At 49.9% G+C, this 20,949-nt stretch overlaps 3 protein-coding genes across 3 annotated transcripts; all 3 read left to right on the forward strand.

The window, feature by feature from the left end:
• Positions 1-124: 124 nt before the first annotated feature.
• HO133_002431 (uncharacterized protein) lies at positions 125-1,432 on the forward strand (the record flags this gene model as incomplete). The annotated part of the gene is made up of 2 exons (XM_037293357.1): positions 125-348; positions 400-1,432. The coding sequence occupies 2 exons, from the start codon at positions 125-127 to the stop codon at positions 1,430-1,432; spliced, it is 1,257 nt and encodes a 418-aa protein (XP_037151010.1).
• A 4,376-nt stretch (positions 1,433-5,808) lies between these two features.
• Positions 5,809-6,594, forward strand: HO133_002432 (uncharacterized protein; the record flags this gene model as incomplete). Its single annotated transcript, XM_037293358.1, has 1 exon — positions 5,809-6,594. The coding sequence occupies one exon, from the start codon at positions 5,809-5,811 to the stop codon at positions 6,592-6,594; it is 786 nt and encodes a 261-aa protein (XP_037151011.1).
• A 9,685-nt stretch (positions 6,595-16,279) lies between these two features.
• HO133_002433 (uncharacterized protein) lies at positions 16,280-20,401 on the forward strand (the record flags this gene model as incomplete). The annotated part of the gene is made up of 9 exons (XM_037293359.1): positions 16,280-16,950; positions 17,003-17,329; positions 17,383-17,985; positions 18,038-18,091; positions 18,345-18,876; positions 18,934-19,449; positions 19,501-19,621; positions 19,676-20,253; positions 20,327-20,401. 9 exons carry the CDS (start codon positions 16,280-16,282, stop codon positions 20,399-20,401), a joined length of 3,477 nt encoding a protein of 1,158 aa, XP_037151012.1.
• Positions 20,402-20,949: the final 548 nt, after the last annotated feature.

The following is a 20,949-nucleotide window of genomic DNA, read 5'->3' on the forward strand; positions in this document are numbered from 1 at the left end:
GACACATTTCTCGATAATTCGCCTTCCCGTACCTTAGTTGTTTTTCTTCGCGCTTCGTCTCGATCATTCCGCAACCCCAGCTTACCAGCATCAAGTAATTTGAAATCCTCAATTTCTTTCCATCATGGAAAGCCACAATGACTTCCAAGATAGCTGGGAGCATGACACCCACCATGAATACATCTTCCCTGTCTCGGAGACTCGCAGAAGCAATACAGGAGATCCCGAACAAGAAGGGCTGGGCGTCCGTTCGAGATCCCTGTATGAAGAATACGGGACCAACGAACCGTACGCCAAGCCAGACGACGTGGAGTCATGTGATGGCAGAGACCCAGATTCCTTCTTCAAGTACGTACGCAGGAACCCAAGTCTCCGATCTGCTCGCTAATATCTCTGTAGACTGTTGACAGGTCCATCAACAAATTTCTACGTCGGGCTTGACGAGAAGCACTACACGATCCCAAAGCGACTCCTTTACCACTTCTCAGATTACGCTAGAATCTGTCTCGAAGGCAGTTTCTGGGAAGCAAGGGCCAACGCTGCCTGGCTCCCGGATGTGGACTCAGACGTATTCCAATGGCTGTGGCAATGGTTGTACACTGGCAAGCTCAAGGTCTACTCGTTCTACAATTTCACGTGGGATTGGAGCGAAGACGAACAGCTTCAGCAAGCTTGTCAAGTCTTGTGCCGATTGCACGTTCTGGGCGAGCGCCTGCTCTTCGACGAACGATTTCTGCAGGACGAGGTACAAAGGAAGTTGGTCAAAGTTATCGAGAGAGCGAAAACTTCCAGAAGTACTACTCCTTTGACGCCCCAAATTGTTGAAGAAATTCTTTCGGATTCGGCCCCGGTACAATACGGGTCTATTTGGAACTGGCAATCAACTTCATTAAGACCGTTCGTGGTCGAGCAGCTGTGCACTCTTGACTTCTGTACAACAACCGACTTCGTGGACTGGGTTGGGTGTTTCGAACTGGACGGAGCCTTTGCGGCCGAAATCATGGCGTTCATGGCGGACGAGCTAAAGTGGGCAGTGAAGCGGTGGGAGGCGCAGGTCGGCTCGCCAGTCGATGTTCTCGAAAAGAAGAAGCAATTTGCGGAAGATCGGGGCAACTCCAAGTGCTTGGAGACGAGACCGAAAAACCATCAAGGTATCTGGCTCGCGCTGAGAATCATATGTACCTTCGCAGGGTGCACAACAACGGACCTTCGCGCCTACAGCCAATGCTTCGAACTTGACGGAGCCTTTGCGGTCGAGATTCTAGCATACATGGCGGAGGAACTGCGGTGGATTGTTGAGAGGTGGGGGGAGGAGAGGGGATCGAGGGTGGATGTCGCGGTGGAAAAAGAGGAAGAAGAGCGGATCGCGCAGGAAGAGAGTGATCTTCAACGCATGGTGGATAGGATCATGCGACGGGTCGGATGGTCTTGATGACATGGAAAGCCGGCAGGCAATAGGAAAGTCTGAATAAGCGGTACACGAGCTTAGGCCTCCACGAACATATTCATCATGTTTGCAATCAAACGTTTTTAAGCTATCTTCTATCTTCCGTGTAGCAACGCACCATTCCGGCCAGCGACTTTGATCTGACTCTTCCTTCCCGAAAAACATCATACGTTCCATTCAATCGTGAGTTCACTGAGTAGAAGACTAGAACGCGAATCCTGGGAAACTCAGACAGCGCTCTGAAACATGGACAGAACAACCTCTTGAACTGATCTTAGATTACCGCGCCTTCAGCCTCACATCAAAAATCGTCAAAAGGATAGAGGGTGCAAGCAAGGTGCTTTTCACCTTTCAAGCACAAGTTCGCAAGCCTTACAGATAACCAGACTGGCAACTACTGGCCTGGAATACTCACTTGGTGAGCTTGAGCGCATAGGCTGGTTGGTAAGTGTTATTGTACAGAGATCAGTGTCTTGCACCTGTTTTTAGACCCGGGAAGCATGCAGTAGAACTCGAGATAGTAGGGGAACTTGAAGCCGACATCGTTGAAGATGACGATTTGCTCTTATCTCAATCATAAGTCGCGCTGAAGAAGTTGATGTAGTACTGAAGACAATCGGTCCAGCATGGCTGTTATGTCTGATCTCAAGCTAAGGTTACGTCTAGACCTTACCTTCTAGAGAGCCATCGCATCTTGCCTATGTTCCAGTTCCCGCCTAGTTCTCAGAGAGGCCCCAGTAGTAGTGCAAGTACCACCATGAGGGACCTGTTCCTGGCAGATATTGCCGTCTTCGTACCGAACTTCGCTTGCATCCTCGCCCTTCTTGCCAGCTGGTCCATCTTATCTGTGACCGATATCGCAGTCTCCGTGCTCATCTTCGCGTGCGCATTGCCCTACCTTGCCTCCTCCTCGTCTTCTTCTTGTCTAACATTGCTTTCCTCGCGCTCATCTTCTCTCTCATTTTGGCCTTCCTTTTGCGTTCGAATTTAACTCAAATACCTTCCAGTACTCTGGAACATGGTGCTTGCAGGCTCTTGACATGAAGAACCCTTCCCCGTCGTCTTCGTTGGCGCGCTCGTTTTTGCGGCTTTCCCATTCCACAAATTTGAGTTTCACACATGCATCACACCAATCGCAGTCTGCACAGAGCTTTACGACCTTCTTCTCCAAACAGCCAGCGCAAGAGCGACATCCTCCGCAAAATCTCCCCTGTGCTTTGAAGCAATCATTGCAGACTATGCCGGGCACCCTGGTGCTAGGCCCGCACCAACAGAGAACAATTCTACCAGACTCCAGAAGGCCGTCTTTTAGATCGCATTCTAGGCATTGACGGTCGTGCCAATCTCCACGATACTCCACCGAGCAGCTGCGCACAACTTCGAAATACTCGAATTGCGTTCCAGGACTCATACACAGACACTTATAGGACGAAAATCTCGGGCCGCTCAGCCCACCCTCACTTCGAACTTCTAGGCGTTCGAGCTCGAAGAGGAATCTGCGGACTGTATCAGGAACACGACGGTGAAGGGAAATGGTGGAGCGGTAGTGATGATTGGTTTTGCTGAGAGCGATGGCAGCTGTGGGGTGGAGGTCGGTGACTATGAGGTCTTGGAGCTCAGTGGGTAGATGCGGGAGAGACATAGTGGGTGGTTGCACCCGAGGACTCGAAGAGCAAGACTGGGTTTATAGTAAAGACGTGTTGACTTCTGCTGTCGATCTTGATAGCGGCTGAGCTTCTTAGGAGAGTTCGGTTCAGGTTCGGTTGATTGAGTGTTTGATCAAGATCATTTTGAGATGAAGATGCGTGGTTTTGCGCGCACAAAGTAGGTAGGCTGTTGATTTTGTTGTGTACCTCCTGCTTCCTCCTCATGTCATTGAGACAGTCATGAATGCAGCAGAGAAGTATGCTACGATGCAACGTTCATGCCCATCTATAATTTAGACCTTTTACGATTGACCACCCAGTGACACCGGGTGCTGCGTGAAAATGACGAGCGCTTCCAGCCTACCCTGCATTCGAGAACGAGAACAGTCTCCATTTGGATAAAGTCAAGGTCGAGATTCACCTGAGCAGCCGTTTGTGCTCTCGCTCAAGAACTCAGAACATGCGGGAATTGGCGTACGCCGCCAGGTATAGAGCAAAGAAGCCACTCTGCTATTACTTGCCTGATAACCAGCACCCACCGAAGTTCGATGCATCCATGAGCCCACACACCTTTCTCATGAACTCCGGTCACCCTAGTTAGGAAAGAAGGGACAGAGGGACAGATTATGCAAGGCAAACAAACTGGGACTGACAATGAAGGCATCGCTGACTCGCGCTAAGCAGGCCTTCGGCACAAACTACCCCTACGACCACCTTCCGGGTCAAATCCTGGAAGATATCCAGATGGATGTGCAAGATTCAGTAGGTCGATCAAAAGCACTAAGCAGATTTATACTGCGGCCCGCTTTTGCTTTCTTCCTCATGCCTTCATTGTTGCGTCCCAGCACTGTCCGTTCTCTCGCAACATGCTTCAGCTCAAGCCTCTGGAATGCGGAAAGAGTTGGGCGCGAAATCATGCACGCGTGATCAAGCATTGCATTGCCATTGGCACCTGTTCGCTAGGTCGATCTTGGTGACTTAGAAGATATCCAATCATACTGACATGAAGGTTCTTTGGCTGGCCAGTGTAACCTATGTGCACAAGCTTTTCCGTGCTCTATGCGCTCAAATGCCCAGCATCCGTACGGAGTGATGATCACAAATGACCTGGCCTGGCTGATTTATCGCCGTCTCTATTCTGCAGAGTCTCAGGCTTCTATTCTCTTGGCAGCACATGCAGCTACTATGGTGGAATGGCGAAATCTGGCCATTTCCAGATGAACCAGGGCTTAATCGTGCCACACACCTGTATCGTACCTCGGTAATAAGCTTAGAAACTCGTTGAAGAGCCCGAGGGCCCAGGTCGAAGGGAGCGTATTAGGGGGAGTCAGATCGTATGCTTTTCCAATGAACCACCCCCACATTGGGCAGATTAGCTCAGAGATCACCTGCTAGCGGTCAAGATCCGGGTGTAATCTGGGTACAAGCTGTCGACAGAAGATCCGACCTCGTTGCCTCCATTCTTGACCCCTCAGACTAAGCCTGATGCCGATGACACCCGTCTTGAAATCGATTTTCTCTCAGACGATTTGCTCGCATAGCTGCACAACTGTTGGGTACATAGTCCTTGCTGCACCCTTCCTGCAGCCCACAGAGCCTTTGCGGATACGAAAATTGACAGCAGTCTCATTCGTTGACGGTGTCAGTGCCGACCTGCTCCACATCCTGTAAGCCACTGAGCCCGCTTGAACATGGCAGATGAAGAAACACAATGCACTAATGAAGCATCCTTCTTCTCCATCATTTCACGGTGTGATACACCCATAGGTCACAAGGACGTTCGAGACTTGATCCAAGATTATAGCTCACTTTCAGCCGCCAGTCAATTTCTTGTATGCTCAACCGAAATATCCCGGCAACCGCTCTGATCAATTGTCAGAAGCCTTTGGACTGAGTGCATTGCATATAACCCCATAAACATAATTTGTGGCCAAGCATTGCACTGCCATTGGCTCCTGTTCGCCAAGTCTACCTCGAGGATTTCGGCTCATGCAGTCACGCTGACAAATGGATCCTATGTCCGGCATGTGGGGTGATTAATCATCTCTCAGGTTTGCATCCTTCTTGGTGCATTCGCATGCTGGAGTGTCGAGTCTCTTGATTCTGTACAAAATCAAGTGCGAAGCACAGCGGTGGGCCTTTGTCACTCGTTGAGCAACAATGGAAGTCAGCATAAATCTGGGGTATTTTTTTCTCAATACCTTCTTCAGTGGCGTTGATGGGACATTGATGGAGACTTTCCTTTGTGTTTGCTCGATCACGTTGACGTTACGCCCTCCAAGCCACATCTCCGTCTTATGTGAGAAACGGCTAAGACTTCCACATCTGTGAGTCAACTCCGAGTAAGACCGTTGTAGGTTGCCTCATAAACGGTCTGAAAGCTCCAAGTGTGGCTGGTGGCTGGTGATTCCCTCTTCCTCTCGCTTCTTCTACAGTCGGTCATCGTCGGGCGCACCCGATATTGGCGCAGGGACCACGCAGGGTCCATCCAAGATCCTTCCAGCTTTCATCTAGGGGTCCATCCCAACCGCCCTCAAGGCTTTTTGATACTTTTAGCCCAGCTTGGCTAATTGTCACAGAAGTACTCCGTACCAAAGTACCTATGGGATATACCATGACTCCCAAAGGTATAAAGATTGCTTCAGTTTCTCCTATAACCCTATAATCCTTCATATATTTCCCATCTCACACATCCTACCCCCAAAACTCGCAAACATGAAATCCCTTTTACTCCTTACTCCTCTCCTCCTCGCTCTCCCCACAACTTCACTCTTCATCCTCCTCCCTCTTTACGTCTACCCCGGCACCTCCGCCTCAGCCTGGAACAACGCCACAGCTGCCATCGCCGCCTACCCCAAAGTGCAGTGGCAAGTGATCGTCAACCCCAATAGCGGCCCCGGCACAACCGGCTACCCGACGGACCAAAACTTCATCACCGGCATCGCAAAACTCAACAGCTATCCCAACGTGCAGACCCTCGGCTACGTCGACACAGCTAACACGAATCGCGCCTACTCCGCCCTGACGTCTGACATCAGCGTCTACGCCAAATGGACGAGCTACACCAAAGCCAACATCTCCATCGCAGGCATCTTCTTCGACGACGTCAACAACACCGCCTCGAGCGCCGTCAACACGTACATGCACAACGCATCCGCGTACGCCTACGCCACCGTGCCCTCGGACGTGACCCCCGTCGTCTTCAACCCGGGCGCCCTCGCGCCGACTCAGCTCTTCAGCTACTGCGACACGATGGTCGAGTTTGAGAATCCGTTCTCCAGCTACAAGAACGACACGACGATCGCGACGATTCCGAGCGCGTATCGGGACCAGAGCGCCATCTTGGTGTATAGTACGCCGGCGACTGCCAATGTGAAGAGTCTGGTGCATACGATGGCGCTGGATGGGATCGAGGCGGTGTACTTTGGCGCGGATTGCTGTTATGATTCTTTCCCTGCGGCTTTTCTGACGCAGCTTGCGGCGGCTGTGCAAGCTGGGTAGGAAGAACGTATGTGTACACTTCATGAGTGTGTGATTTCATTCGCGTCGCATGTGACTTAAAAATGTGCTGTCCTAGCAGTATTATGCAGTGTAAAAAAGTGAGAGTTGACCGAGAGGACGCGGTAACGGTTTCGTGGTCTGGAACTTCTCCAAGCAGGTTTTAATCTGGTGCTCAGTCCTAAGGCCTGTGGCGTGATAACTATCTGATGAGTGGTCAACGATAAGGTCCCCAAGAGTTGGTAGTGTCAGGAAGTAAAGGACCTGGGTCATGTAAAGAGCAGGTAGTGAAAGGTCGAGGTGGCGTAGCTCCGGGATATGGATTGTGGTATTCTCCAATGCACCCAGTAGATGCGCGACGATTGCATATTGCTCATCTCATGACCAGGCTATCTAGAAAAGTGGGAATGTTAAGATACTGGCTGGGGCGGAGCATGCGCTGGGAAGTCTTGTGCTCCACGACATGGGCATTGCTGGTCTTTTGTCCAAGCTCCGGGCGCTCGAAACAGCCTCTAAGGTACTGTTGGCAGCGTTCCAATGTCATCAAAAAGAAAACAGATGGAGCGCGGCAATATGGGACAGTTTAGAATTGCAAGTCGACGATCTACCAGCGCTGTGCGGTAAAGGTGTCCTCTAACTTTAGAGTGGCGTGAGAGGATCAGTACGAGGATCTCATCGCGCATGGCTAACAGAGCCATGTCGTCTTGTGTGACTAAAAGAGTCGAGATGGCTTGCCTGAATCTTTGATGTGCTTCTCCCGTCGTATGTTGTAGATTTGCTTTTCGTTGATATGTAAACCTATTCAAATCAGTCAATTGGGCTTTACGGACTGCTTCGACTGCACTTCAAGGTTGTACCGGGAAGATGCTTGATGGACGGTGAGCGCTGCCAAGACGCTTATGACGGCCGCTACTCTAACTACACCGAGCTTACATTAAGGTCGGCAGGGGGTTTTTCGTAATGGTCCATGTAGGCTAGTTATATAACAAGAATATTATAAGTATTATTTACAAACAAGGATTTGTTATAAGATTTAACGTATCTACCCTGAAATCCTCTTCAAAGAATCTTCTTATATCAAATAATTTTTAACCTTACAATATCGTGACTTAAGATCCCTCCCGGGAGTCTCCTAAGAAAACGAGTCTTCTATAATTATTTCCGTAAATACGAGTATTAAGCCTCGTTTTCGATATCTGGTTACTGTAAATTACATCCACGCTTTTTAATTTCTAACTTTAGATTCAAGCGATTTAGCCAGATTTCTCGCGGGGGTGATATTCTCGAGGTCTTACGAGGGATAGCGAAGAGTAATGAAATAAGGGAATAAGGTGTAATAAAAAGAGATGTGATAGAATACCGAGGTATAGGCTGTAAAGGAGTATTACGTTAAAGTATAAAAAATCATTAGTAGTAGGTCTAAGAAGATCTTCTAATTTAGAAATATCCTAAGCGAAAATTCTTCTAATTTTTAAAAATACTCCTAGAATCTCTATAAGATACGATATTATTTTACACTATAGCTACTTATACCCTAAGCCTTATCAATACAGGTCGAAATTTTGCTAAGACTCTCCAGGTATGATTAGTAAAACCCCCCTGCCGACCTTAAAATAGCTTACGAGTGCCAAGTCCGCCAAGAGCGGGTTTAAAACGTCGAGCGCTAGATAAGTAAAATACCTTAACCCTTTTCGCTGAAGGAATACCTTCATCACGACTCAGCTCTTCTTTCTTGTTTCTGTGATCCTCGAACTATCGGTCACACGTCTCGACCATGCCCATGTCCTTGTCCGTTGTCACAAAGCCTTAGGTGACCATGCGACCAATCTCACTACCTCCACCAGGCAAAGCTGCCAGGATCTCAAGCGCCGACCGAGCCTACAAGAAGGAGCTGCAGCTGCTCGGCTTTTTTGGGCTCCCACCAGAAGTCAGACTAGTCATTTACCAGTATTGTCTTGTGCCTAAGGGCAAGCCAACTTTGCGAAACCCCGAGTTGGTTCCGACAAGACATCTCTCAGCGAGGCACAACGGTGATGATGTAGAATGCATGTAGATTCAGTGATGGGGCCATCAGCTATTATGTAGCTGATGGAGAACAAAGCACTGCTATCTATGGCTAACTACATAAAAGGAACAATAATGGAATTGCATGGAAGGATTTAGGAAGGACGCATGCATAGAAGGAACTAGACACGCTAACACTCCCCCTATCTAGTGACATCCAAATAGCTCTATTCCAACGCCAAAATCATATAGGTTTTTTTTTTTTTTAGTGCTTTGTGTCCAGGGTCCTCCTTGAATCCCCTGGTCCTTTAATCCATTCAGGATCCTCCATCCTTCAGACCTCCCCCAGATATCCCATATGACTTATCCGTTATAGGATCCTCCTTTGGGGTAATCTTTCAAGTGATACAGATGCCTTTTAGGGTATCCTCGTGTACTTGTTCGTTTGTGTAATGGCGTCGTTCTTTGGGCGTAGGTGTCGGAGCATCTCTGGCACTGGCTTCTGGTACTGGCTTCTGACACTGGCTTCTGACACTGGTTGTAGGGTATATCGAGTGATTGACTTCGTTTGGGATGTACTGGCGTCTGGTACGGGCATCGAACATAGGCATCGGGCATCTCTGGCACTGGCTTCTGGTACTGGCTTCTGACACTGGCTTCTGACATCCTGTTAAAAAAATCCTCCCCTAACGTATTGAATTTGATGATGGCTTGTTGTAGGGTATATCGAGTGATTGACTCCGTTTGGGATGTACTGGCGTCTGGTACGGGCATCGGACACAGGCATCGGGCATCTCTGGCACTGGCTTCTGGTACTGGCTTCTGACACTGGCTTCTGACATCCTATTGAAAAAATCCTCCCCTAACGGCCTTGTTGTAAATCTGTTGTCTTTGTAAATCCTTCCTTCTGTTCGAAATGAATGGAATGAATCTTGCAAGTTTGTGGTTCGTCAGGCCCAATAAAGGGGACGATAGTGAGATTTGATGCGATATCAGTCTATCATCGGCATCAACCCAGGCTCATAACCTCTCAGCGAGGCACAACGGTGATGATGTAGAATGCATGTAGATTCAGTGGTGGGGCCATCAGCTATTATGTAGCTGATGGAGAACAAAGCACTACTATCTATGGCTAACTACATGAAAGGAATAATAATAGAATTGCATGGAAGGATATAGGAAGGACGCATGCATAGAAGGAACTAGACACGCTGACAACATCCTTGCCACATCCAGCTCTGTGACAATGCCATCCTTCGAGTCTGTCGTATGATCTATGAAGAAGCGATTCCAGTCTTCTTTGCCAGTAACACTTTCCACCATTCCCTCCGTTGCAAGACCATTGGCCTTTCACCGATCTCTAGCGACACACTGTTTATGCGAAATCTTCAACACCTGAGGCACGTAAGCCTGGACGTATGGGCAGGATGTTGGAATGAAGACTTCAATCCTGCCGCCAACAGGCTCTTATCAAAATTCCTCGACGGGGTTAGAGGGCAGTGCGGAGAATCTATCCGCAGCCTCGAGATCCAGCTTGTCTCGCTGGCTAGCGATCATTCGAGGTCTGTTCCCCTGCTGGGCGAAGGTATTACCACGTTGGCAATCCAAAAACTGCGACCCCATCTCCAAAGCCTCACTGTCGTCGGCTATAGTTCCTCATGGCCCCACTCTTCCAATGTGCTAGAAGAGTTCTGTTTGGCAATTGCACCTGATAAGTTTTGGGATAAGAGACGTTGCAGGAACTGGCCTGGGGTTTCACTTCCTTTGGCTATAGATTTCCGTGTTCACCATCACCTAGAAGGCGGTACTCCTAGTTCACCAACTCCGGAATCACCAGAATACGTCGATCGTTGGCAAATCAGGTGGACGACAAATCGAGACACTCTCGCGGAAGCATAAAGCGGGCAGCACCATCGACAAAGTGTGCCGGGCTTTGACTGAACCCTAGAGTAGGTTCGCTTCATCTTTCAGCTGCTAAGCAAGAGCGCATAGATCTAGATGCACAGTTGGACTCGTCCAGGGCAACACTGCATGGCATGATCAAGAAGACTAGCAAGGTCAGAAACGGGCTGACAAGGTGCTCGAAATGAGTCTTTCTGAAGCGACGGTCTTAGTTCTCATCAGCTTGTGATGCTAGTCCAAGTAGAGTTGACACTGCCGAAGATTGGGGACGGTTGAAGTCCAAAAGCTGGCGGTGTCATTTGGGCAAACCGTAACGGGGGTCTTCCAATGGAACAAAAAAGTATGGCAGCATTTGCACAATCATGGCTTAGCAAGGTTTTTCCTACAAGACGGTGCAGACGAAGATGCAAACAAGCATGGAATTCTTCTGTCTAAGAGGGTAAACCAGCCAAGCAGCAGCCAAGCAGGTCAAGGTCAATGATTCATCGAAACCACAGTTTCTGTCTCTATATTTGGTGAAGCTTGGGACGTGCCATGAGTACTAATAAAGGTCCACGGCTTACTCCTAGGTTGCGAAGTAGCCGATCGCATGCACCTATGGCAACAATTCCTTTTCAATGTAGTGTTCCCACGCTAATAATAGATATGTGCTCATTGCCAAGTCTTCAAATTTCCGATGTTAGCGACAACAACGAGACACCCCATATGATTCTCAAGTCATTTCTCATTCTTGTTTCCAATCTTCCCACAACGATCGCTGCGGAAAAATTTACCCATTTCAAGAAGTGTTGAAGATGATTCGATCTCCGTTCCGCCCCATGCAAGTGGATAGAATCTGCAACTCGCTCTCCATAGCATTGCGGCTTACAGCTCTTTGTGTACCTCAAGTCTCAGCCGTAGCTATCTAAAAAAACGTCTTTGCAATGACCTGCGTCGGAGACAGCTATGGTGAGGGACAAGTGGGCGTCACGGTAGAGCAAATCACGTACGCCAACAGTGTAAACAGCATGCTTACCAGCCCTCGGATCATGCTTGGTTGCCGTTACCGCTACTTCTGCAGCCATGGCCTTGCAGATATCAGCATCCAGCCAATTTTCTATACGCCTGCTCCGCGAGAATGGCGGTCTGATCAGACATACGAGCTCGGAGTTGAAGTGGTTGACGATTTCGGTCCAACGTGGATAGCGGATGGGACGGACACGGGAGCTGAGGTTCAAGCGATAGGCCAGTATGTGAGGTATAGTAATCCCTTCTGTTCCTTCTGATCCGTAATCATTGTTTTATCATTAGTCATTCAGTACCTTCTCGGTGCCCGTTTCTGCATCGCCTTCACTTCTATGTCACAGGCCGCTTTAATTGCACCTGTTTTCGGGCCACCCATGCAGCATCAAGGGACATTGAGCCCCACCAATATGTCTGCCGCGTGGATCGTTTGGGGCAAAAATTACGTCACTAATTCAACCTTTGTGAGCTTGAATCCGTGGGAAACCATCGAATGAACAGGCACGTTACCCGCTTTCCCGCTTCCGCCGCCATTTGCTAGTTCAGATATCCGGAGCCTGCAAGAAACATGCGCATTGCAATTCTCCGGAGGCAATCCGTAAGTGAAGGAAATTGCATGGCTTGCAGCCAATAGCCTTCGTTACGCTCGAGGGATTCTGACATGACATGACCTGGCAGGAACGCAAACACGGGCGGGTACTGTCATTGGACCGATACAGACTCCGGCTCCATGGATAGAACCCTCTGCTTCTCGGGCGGATTCACCCCAAGAATAGACAGGACTTGGACGACGAACTTCCTGGCTTCGGCGTCGATACGAGTTTACTGCTGGCAGCGATGTGCTTGCAATTTCATGCCCACGAGAGACAACTATACCATCGAAACGTGGATGTCGCCGACAGCCAGCGTTTGGCATTCTGTTGCGACCCATGACCTGACTACCTCAGCAGACGGATTCGTAAATCTGGAAGCCTCGGGATCTCAGACCAGCGAAAGACAAGTACTCCCGCCACAGAACCGGCTCAGTGTACTGCACCACCAAGCGCCTGCAGGCACGTGCGGGGCAGACAGCCGGAAGTTCTGTTCAGATGCCTTGGCCGATGGACGTTCTCGGACCCATCCCAAGGGCGCCTCCAGACGCGACACAGATTGTCAGGAGTCCCCCAAGGTCTAGTAATCTCACGGCGTGCGGCAAGTACTGTAATGGGCCGCAAGATTGTAGCTCCTGGAATTCCGACAATGATTGCTTCTGCGGCATACCTTCGGCTCAGGATGCGAGGTCGCTGGGCCTGGATGTCGTTGCGCCGGTTGCTGTTTGTTTGGTGCTTCAGGCTATTAGGAGCTCTACATCCAGTGGATGGCTCGGAAGGCGGGGTGATTCGCGATACATGGATGAGCCGGGCGTGCCTTACCAATGTCCTTGCAACGTCTCATTTCTATCGGTTGATTGCTGTGGCTCGACAGACGGATTGATAACTATCCCCAGCTAGCATCTCGTCACACTGGGGCTCAGATAATGGACGATCGATAGACGAAGAAATTGTTGCCGTAGCTAAGGGCGAAGGGTTTTGCGAACGGTGAACAAGGCCAAGAACGTGCTCTTGGGTTCGTGAAAACGGCGAAAACCCCCGGAAACCATAGCCAGAGTTTTAAACTTCTGTGCAGCGCTTGAGACTTACAATCCGATAACTATTATTCGTCAAATTACCAGTAATTCGCCCTCAAACGAGAGAAGAGCAAAATGATCATCTAAACAGCGCGACTGCAATCACCCCGGTTCTTTTCGTTTCACCACATGAATTTCTACTTATGCTCGTTTCACGTTCCGTAGCGCATGTCTCGCCAGGCGGCTTTTCCAAAAAACTAATCGTACAAGCGGTCGTGGGATAATCATGTCAGGCGCGAAACACATGGCCTTGAGAGCATGTTGGTTGCACGTGTGAGAGTGTGCAATAGTTCCTTGGCAATGAGAGGATGCATTCTTCAGTACGGCATTGAAAAGCTTTGCAGGTGCAAGCTTTGGAAGTTTGTTGTGCGCTAAGATTCGATCGCATATGAACCGCAGATGAAGGTGATAGCCTCGCGCAGCTCGGATATTCGGGGATACTCGCATAGAACGTACTCGAAGATACACTCGATCGCGTCTATGCTAATACAAGCTGTGGGAGTTCAATCACGCCGCGCTGAATCTCCTGAATCTTAGAGTACCTAATGTCATCAATTGTCACCTCGGTTCGCTGTCAGGCTGTCGTTCCTACCAAGCACTATCTGTGGACGGCATACCACGAGACGATATGTGCGAAAGGTCGCGGACATTCATTCTCGCACCCGCTCTACTCTTTGCCTTGTTCCTCCCGCGCTCTTCCGCAGCCATCGTTTGCGACGCCTCCCTCTACGGCAACCCAAACCCTTACAACTGCTCACAAATCCTCATTGAAGGCCATGCTAATAAAACTTTCCAAGGCTTGTTAAGCACGGATCGAGAGCGTCATCTATTTTATACCGGGGACCTTGACCGACGACCGTCAGACGTCACCTTAACGGAGTGGTTCAACAGAATACACACGGCCGCCACGGTTTATAACAGAGGCGAGTCGGAGGCGGAGATACTTTGCGAGCGCACTGAACTGACCACAGTTTAATTTAGATGGCTGCAGCATCTACCTGGCGCCCGGATATGACGCCAATGGGAATTTCTTGTATGATACAGGGACGTATCCTAGTCTCGCACAGCAAGCAACCCATCTCCAGAATTATTGCTCACATGTCCCCACGCCCGACGAGCATCAGGCTCCTAGCATGGAAGGTGGTCAGGGCTGGATCGGTAAGATTATCACGGTTGTGCGTTGAAGATGCAACAAGCTGACTCCTATCTCCATTTCTCTAGGCGACAAAGGCCGGCTCCTCGCTGTCATTTACTCGAATACGTCCGCGTTCGCTACTACGTTTGCAGAAAGCGTAGCGAAAGGGATTCCGCCCAACTTGGAGGGAATATCGGCACATAATCCGCCAAATATTCCAAAGCCCGGACCCATCTGCGGAAGATCTCATTTCTGCTCAAAGGCGAGCCACTGCGGGGGTGATGTCAGCTGTATATGCGTCGCAGACAAGTGGCATGGAGAGTTTTTCTCCAGCTCGTGCAAACAGCCACGCCCCAGCTTTGGGATAAGGCGGGGAACTCTTGAGGTCGACTCGACCAACGTCACTCAGTCGTTTTACATCATCAATGCCACCCTCACAGGAGAGGGTTCGACGGATCCAGCTTGCCCTTGTAATTGTACATATGTCTCGAAATCTTGCTGCAACTCGCCTTCGGGAATTGTGTACGAGGCGCTCGGTTTGAAATTGGGTTCTCTTCAGGCTCCGTCGCTGAATCTGACTTGCAATGCAACGACGGGTGGATTCCAGGCTTCGAACTTGACGCTCGATGTGAGGTTGACACCGAGAGAATTGGGTCCCAAGCGCAGCGAGGCAGATGCGCTAGGCTCTTTGACGACGGATCCTATCGGCACGCAAGATATATACCGATAGAGCGTGTCATTTCCGTGGTGGGGATGGTTTTACCTATGGAGAGACCAACTTCGAATCAGTCTCGGTTTCAAAGGGACGAGTGGTGGGAAGAAGGGTTTCCTCTTCTTCTGTCGCCCTAACGCTGCCAAGATATATTGAAAGAATGCAATGCTTCATTTGTGAGCCGTAGATGGCTGGACTGGTGTACGGTAGCGGTGGAGGTGCTGGTCGTGGAACGCGGCAGAAGAATGGTGAAAGCTTGGTGGCGACGGTGGTGGAGAGTCATGCAGAATCTTTGGTGAACGTAGCTTATCCTTCAATTTCATTTCGCAATCGTTGCCAGCGAGTAGAACACATGGTACCAGTATTTACAGAATACTTTGATGGTGGGAGAACATCGTGCTTGTCTGAGTCCTAGAAGCCTTTGGGACTTGTTTTGTGTATGAGGCCTGCGTCGCTATTACGCAAATCGGGCCCAACAAGGCCAACAGCTACGTAGAACTGGCGTGGCGTGCGGAGCAAGCTATGTGAAATGAGGGTTTCGAGAGGACTTTGTGGGGCTTTTGCAGTTGGGTACAAGAAGGAACTGGCAGCCAGCTCGTGGACAGCAGCAGTATTCGTCAATCGCGTGCCTTCAACGAGCACATTGCCAGATGATTTGCACCCAGTAGAGACAGATCCATCACTTCCCTACTGCAGATTATAGCTCCCCAGAATATTGTAAGACCTGTGAGCAGATGGTCAAAGCGGATAAGGTTGAGCCACACATTCACCATTCCCAGCGGCATCCACTCATGTGCTGAAGACAGCTGGTGGACAGTTTCAAGATACTCTGAACAGGCAGGCAAAGCGTGGGATGATATGAAGTTCAGAGTGTTGCAAGGGTTCCAGTGCTGAACATTGGACGCTCATACCAAAGTATGCTGTATGCTGTGCATACCGTGTCGGATGAGAGGCGCGCGCGTCGAATTGCCGAACTTTAGCCGAGGCGTTCGTCACTCGCCAGCGTTGTCTGAGAGTACACAAGTCTGTATTTCCCGTTTCGAACACTTGTAGCGGCCTTGATTTAGATGGCACTATCATCAGCATCACCATTGCGATAGGAAATCCCCCACATCCTATCCTCACATCTCTCGAATACAAGCACACCCCACGCTGCTGGGGCGCCCGCTACCTCCGTGGATGAACCAGTTGCAATGATCACCCATGGGCTACACAAGGAGAAGAAAGAGTCTGGGCGAATATCACGGTAAAAGCCCAGGGCAGGGCGATGAATACGCCAATGGTCCCTCCAGCACTGGGTGATATTGGCATGATCGAGCTGCTCGAATGCGATCCAAGGCCGACATTCATCCTTGACCTCGAGCGCACCCAGGATCCCTCTGATGAGTGTCTACACACAGTCTTCTCTAATGCATCCCTTCAGCGCCTTCCCCGCATATCAAATCCGGTGCAAGTGAGCAGAGACCTTACGGCGGACGATGATGAGCTAGGGACATACTCGCAGTTCAAGGATTGGGCAACTAGCCTCCCCACGTATGTCCACACAACGGACGACCTTCCACCTCCATTCGAGTATCAGAGTCTGTTGTGGACCGGCTCAACACTGAAGAAGAGATGGCTCATAATTAGCGGTTCCGCAATTGGTTTCAAAGACACTTCCGCCGGCTCGTTCCCAAGTCCTCCTGCTGGGTCGCAGAGGAAAGCTCACGGCATGAGTACCGGTTCAAGGGGTCTCCCGGCAAGAAAAGAGAGTGGGAAGCTTCAGGCAGGCATGCATCCTACATGGGTCGACGACCTGCCAATAAGCGAACACGTTCAGTTTTTCAAGAGCACGGATTGGTCGTCTACGGCACTGGGGCCTTTGGACACTTGGTCTGGCTGTCTTAGACAGATGACGCGCCTCCTGATGTCCGACTCCCGCGCTGCCTGCATATTTTGGTACGAGCCCACGATCCAATGACCGCATGAACGCTGCTGAATAGTCTGCCAGGGGCCCACAGCGGGCAGTGTTGTACAATGAAGCATACACCGCTGTGGCGAGTAGGAAGCATCCGGGATTGATGGGCGCGACCTTGGAAACAGCTTGGGCCGAAATCGCCAAGGATCTCGAACCAGTCTTCCTTACCGCCGAGCGACTGGGACGCGCAACGTCTATGGAGGACACCCCTTTCTGCCTCCAAAGACATGGCTATCTTGAGGAGACCTTTTTTTCCTACAATTTAATACCTGTTCGAGCCGAAGATGGAAAGACCGAAGGGTTCTATAATGCCGCTTTTGAGACGACAAAGCAGAATATATGGGAACGCAGGACATCTACGTGAGATCAGGATGACCCATGGTCTCTTGGGCACTACCGTTAATCCTCAATAGCCTCCTCTCCATCGTTAGGGTCCCTGATATGGCTTCATACTGGCGCGAAGTCTTGAAAGGATTTGAACCCAACGAGCGCGATATACCATTGGCCGTGATCTATTCTCTTGAGAGTGATATGCATGACGAGGCGCCAACTCCGATAATACATCTACAGGCGACTCTAGGTGTAGTGGAAGGCCATCCACTGGCACTGAAGCGCGCGGACCTGATCCAAGGTAGCGAGACGATTCTACCACTTCTGAGGAAGACCTTCTCTGCCAACAGTCCAACGGTCTTCCAGCGAGATGATGGGAGCCTGCCCGGATCATTGCTCCAAGAGATCGAGTGGCGAGGCTTTGGCGAACCGTCTAATACTCTCGCTGTCCTACCTCTTACAGCTGGAGAAGAAATTTTAGGGTTTCTGCTGATGGGGCTGAATCCACGAAGACCGTACGATGAGGACTATGCCGGATTCGTACAGCTGCTGAATCGGCAACTTTCAACGTCTCTGGCATCGGCCGCGCTGATGGAGCAGGCTAGACGCAAGCAGGCTGAGCTGTCCAAAGACTTGGCCGAGGGGGAATCCCGGTTCAAAACTTTGACTGAGCTCAATGCTGGGGGGTTGTCTCCCACCAATCATCGTCATGGTTAGATGAAACTGACAGCCCTCTAGCCTATTCCTCATTAGCCCTCGTGGGGAAGTTCTGTACGCAAATGATACATGTACGTCACTCTCTGCTTTTTGTCGATTGTAACTGACTTGATGCAGGGGTAAGACTTTTATTGAAAGACAATGGTTCCACATCTTTGAGTAATGCTGAATTACCTACAGTACAGCATGACAGGGCTCTCCAGAGATGAGCATTCAGAGATGTAGGTCGTGCTCCATGGTCTTGATTCAACTTCCGAGATCGATCAGCTTTGTATTGTTGCTCTCAACAAAGACTTCCTCTTACTGACCATACTCGTTAACGGCGTAGGGCGTTCATGGGTATCATCATGGAAGATGACCGTCCATACGTGGAACAAGAATGGTACAATTTGAGCGAGCTAAGACTAAAGCGCACCTTTGAGGTGCGGCTCACACACAAGTGGCTCCACAAGGAAAGCGGCACGTGGAAGTACAAATGGATTCTGGCTTCCTGCGGCCACGACGAGAACGAAGATGGATCTCTCAAAAGCGTAATGGGAAGTATTACTGATATCAGTCTTCTGAAACAAGCCCAAGAAGACGCTTTAGAGCGCGCAACGCTTTCCGAAAAGCTCGCTCAGTCGCAAAAAGATGCGAACGAGATACAAGTACGTAGCAGGATAGAGGCAGAAGAGGCGAGAAAGAGCATGGAAAAGTTCATGGACATCACAAGCCATGAGATGCGTAATCCCTTGAGCGCTATCCTTCAGAGCGCGGATGGAATTGCCGCTTCACTTATAGAATTCCAAGCCTCATCGAAGACGCCAATTTTCTCGAACGAGCTTGTAGAAAGCAATCTCGAGGCCATCCAAATTATAAGCGTTTGTCATTACCGCTTGCACTGTTGGAGACATCCAGCTGACTTACATGACCAACAGCTCTGCGCACAACACCAAGGACGGATCATCAATGATGTTTTGACGCTTTCGAAACTCGACTCGGCAATGTTACTAGTATCACCAACCCCAACACAGCCTCCAGTCGTTGTCAAAGGAGCATTGAAGATGTTCGAAGGGGAGCTTGTGTCCCATGGCATCGAGCTTGAATTCTCTTTTGAGGAATCGTACAAGCGCTTCGGGATTGACTGGGTGATGATCGATCCGTCTAGGGTAACGCAAATCCTCGTCAACCTCTTGACTAACGCCATCAAATTTACGCGATTGCGAGAGAAGCGCGAGATAAAGGTGTCAATTGGAGGGTCAGTGGAGAAGCCTCCTATCATTGAACAAGTCAAATTCGAGTGGTTTCCATCCAGAGGTATTGGTTCGAAGAAAGACTTGACACTCGATCGTGAATGGGGCGAGAATAAGCCCGTCTTTGTTTACTTCGCTGTAGAAGACACAGGCCAAGGCTTGAGCAGCGAAGAGAAAACCCGGCTGTTCCATCGTTTCGCGGTATTCCTACTCTTGTAAGATCGAACGAGCCCCGAGCTAACGGTGATGTAGCAAGCGAACCCACGCACTCACGTGAAGTACGGAGGTTCGGGACTCGGTCTTTTTATTTCGCGCGAGCTTACAGAACTGCATGGTGGCGAAATTGGTCTTTACTCTGAGGCCGGAAAGGGTAGTAAGTAACTTGCACTTTCAATGAGACTGAGTTCCTGGGCTGAACATGTCTCAGGCACCTTTGCATTCTACGTCAAAGGAAGAAGAGCATCACCACCAGCCGAGAAAGCGATGCAGCAGCTTGAGACCCAGTCTGCAGACTGTCGAACAGCTTCGCCGATCAAAGCTCAAAGATCGCAGACAAACGTGCCAACTAAGCTAGCAAGTCTGTCTATAACACAGAGTAGCCAGAGCAAGGGAGAGTCGGAGAGTTTTCAAGTCTTGCTTGTCGAGGATAATCTGGTCAACCGTGGGTGTTTTCAAACCTTTCAAGCCATTGGCACTGACTTTGGATTAGAGAAAGTTCTTTGTAAACAGCTACAGAAAGTGGGATGTACCGTGCACGTCGCGAACCATGGGCAAGAAGCACTAGACTTCATGCAAAGTTCCAATCTGTGGACAAATAACCCTGGTGGCAAAGCTGTTGATGTTGTCCTCATGGATCTTGAGATGCCAGTAATGGACGGACTTACGTGCGCCCGACGTATCAGGGAGTTGGAGGGCAAGGGTACCTTGATCAGACACGTCCCGCTCATTGCCGTGACGGCCAATGCACGTAAGGAGCAGATCGAGACTTCACTGGGTGCGGGAATGGTAAGTTGCCAGTCGGGTCTTCAGCGATGCAAGACCATTGCGCATTAATTTGGCAAATCTGACTCGAGGACAGGACGATGTTATGCCGAAGCCTTTCCGAGTATCGGAGCTGCTTACCAAGATGAAAGCGCTAAAGCTGCCGGAATAAATGTTAGAATAGATGGAAGGTCTCTTATCATCGGACCTCTCTGCGGCTCCAGAACCGATGTCAGGAGACACATGATCACCGCCTTCTCCAGCTCAGACAGTATCTCCCGCTTCGTAATAGACATTCATTAATACTCTTATATGCAAAGGATTCGCCGCAACCCGATGGATCAGTGTGCTTGAGCAGGCCTATTTTTAGCCAGCGCTATGAATAGTGGTTTGCGTTAGATTGTTGTGAGGGGGAAAACGGCCAGCTCGTATTTTAAATACCCGAAGCCAACCAGTATGCTAATGTAGATGCTGAAGGGGGGCCGGGACACTAGAGTCGAGACTCGATAAGGAGCTGGACAATTTTACCGACAGTACTCAAGTGCTGATAGATCATGGAATGATAACAGGAAGCGTTTGAGATGGATGTTGCGTGCAGGCGAGCCACACTTCATTCTCGCAGCCTCTTCCGTATTTACTACTTTCGGTATTTCCTCCACAAGACCTCTGATGCTTCAGCTCACCTCTCCAACTTCTTTGGCGTCGTAACCCCCAAACTGA

The sequence above is a fragment of the Letharia lupina genome (genome assembly GCF_014066315.1).
Source record: "Letharia lupina isolate WasteWater1 chromosome Unknown contig_14, whole genome shotgun sequence".
NCBI lineage: Eukaryota > Fungi > Ascomycota > Lecanoromycetes > Lecanorales > Parmeliaceae > Letharia > Letharia lupina.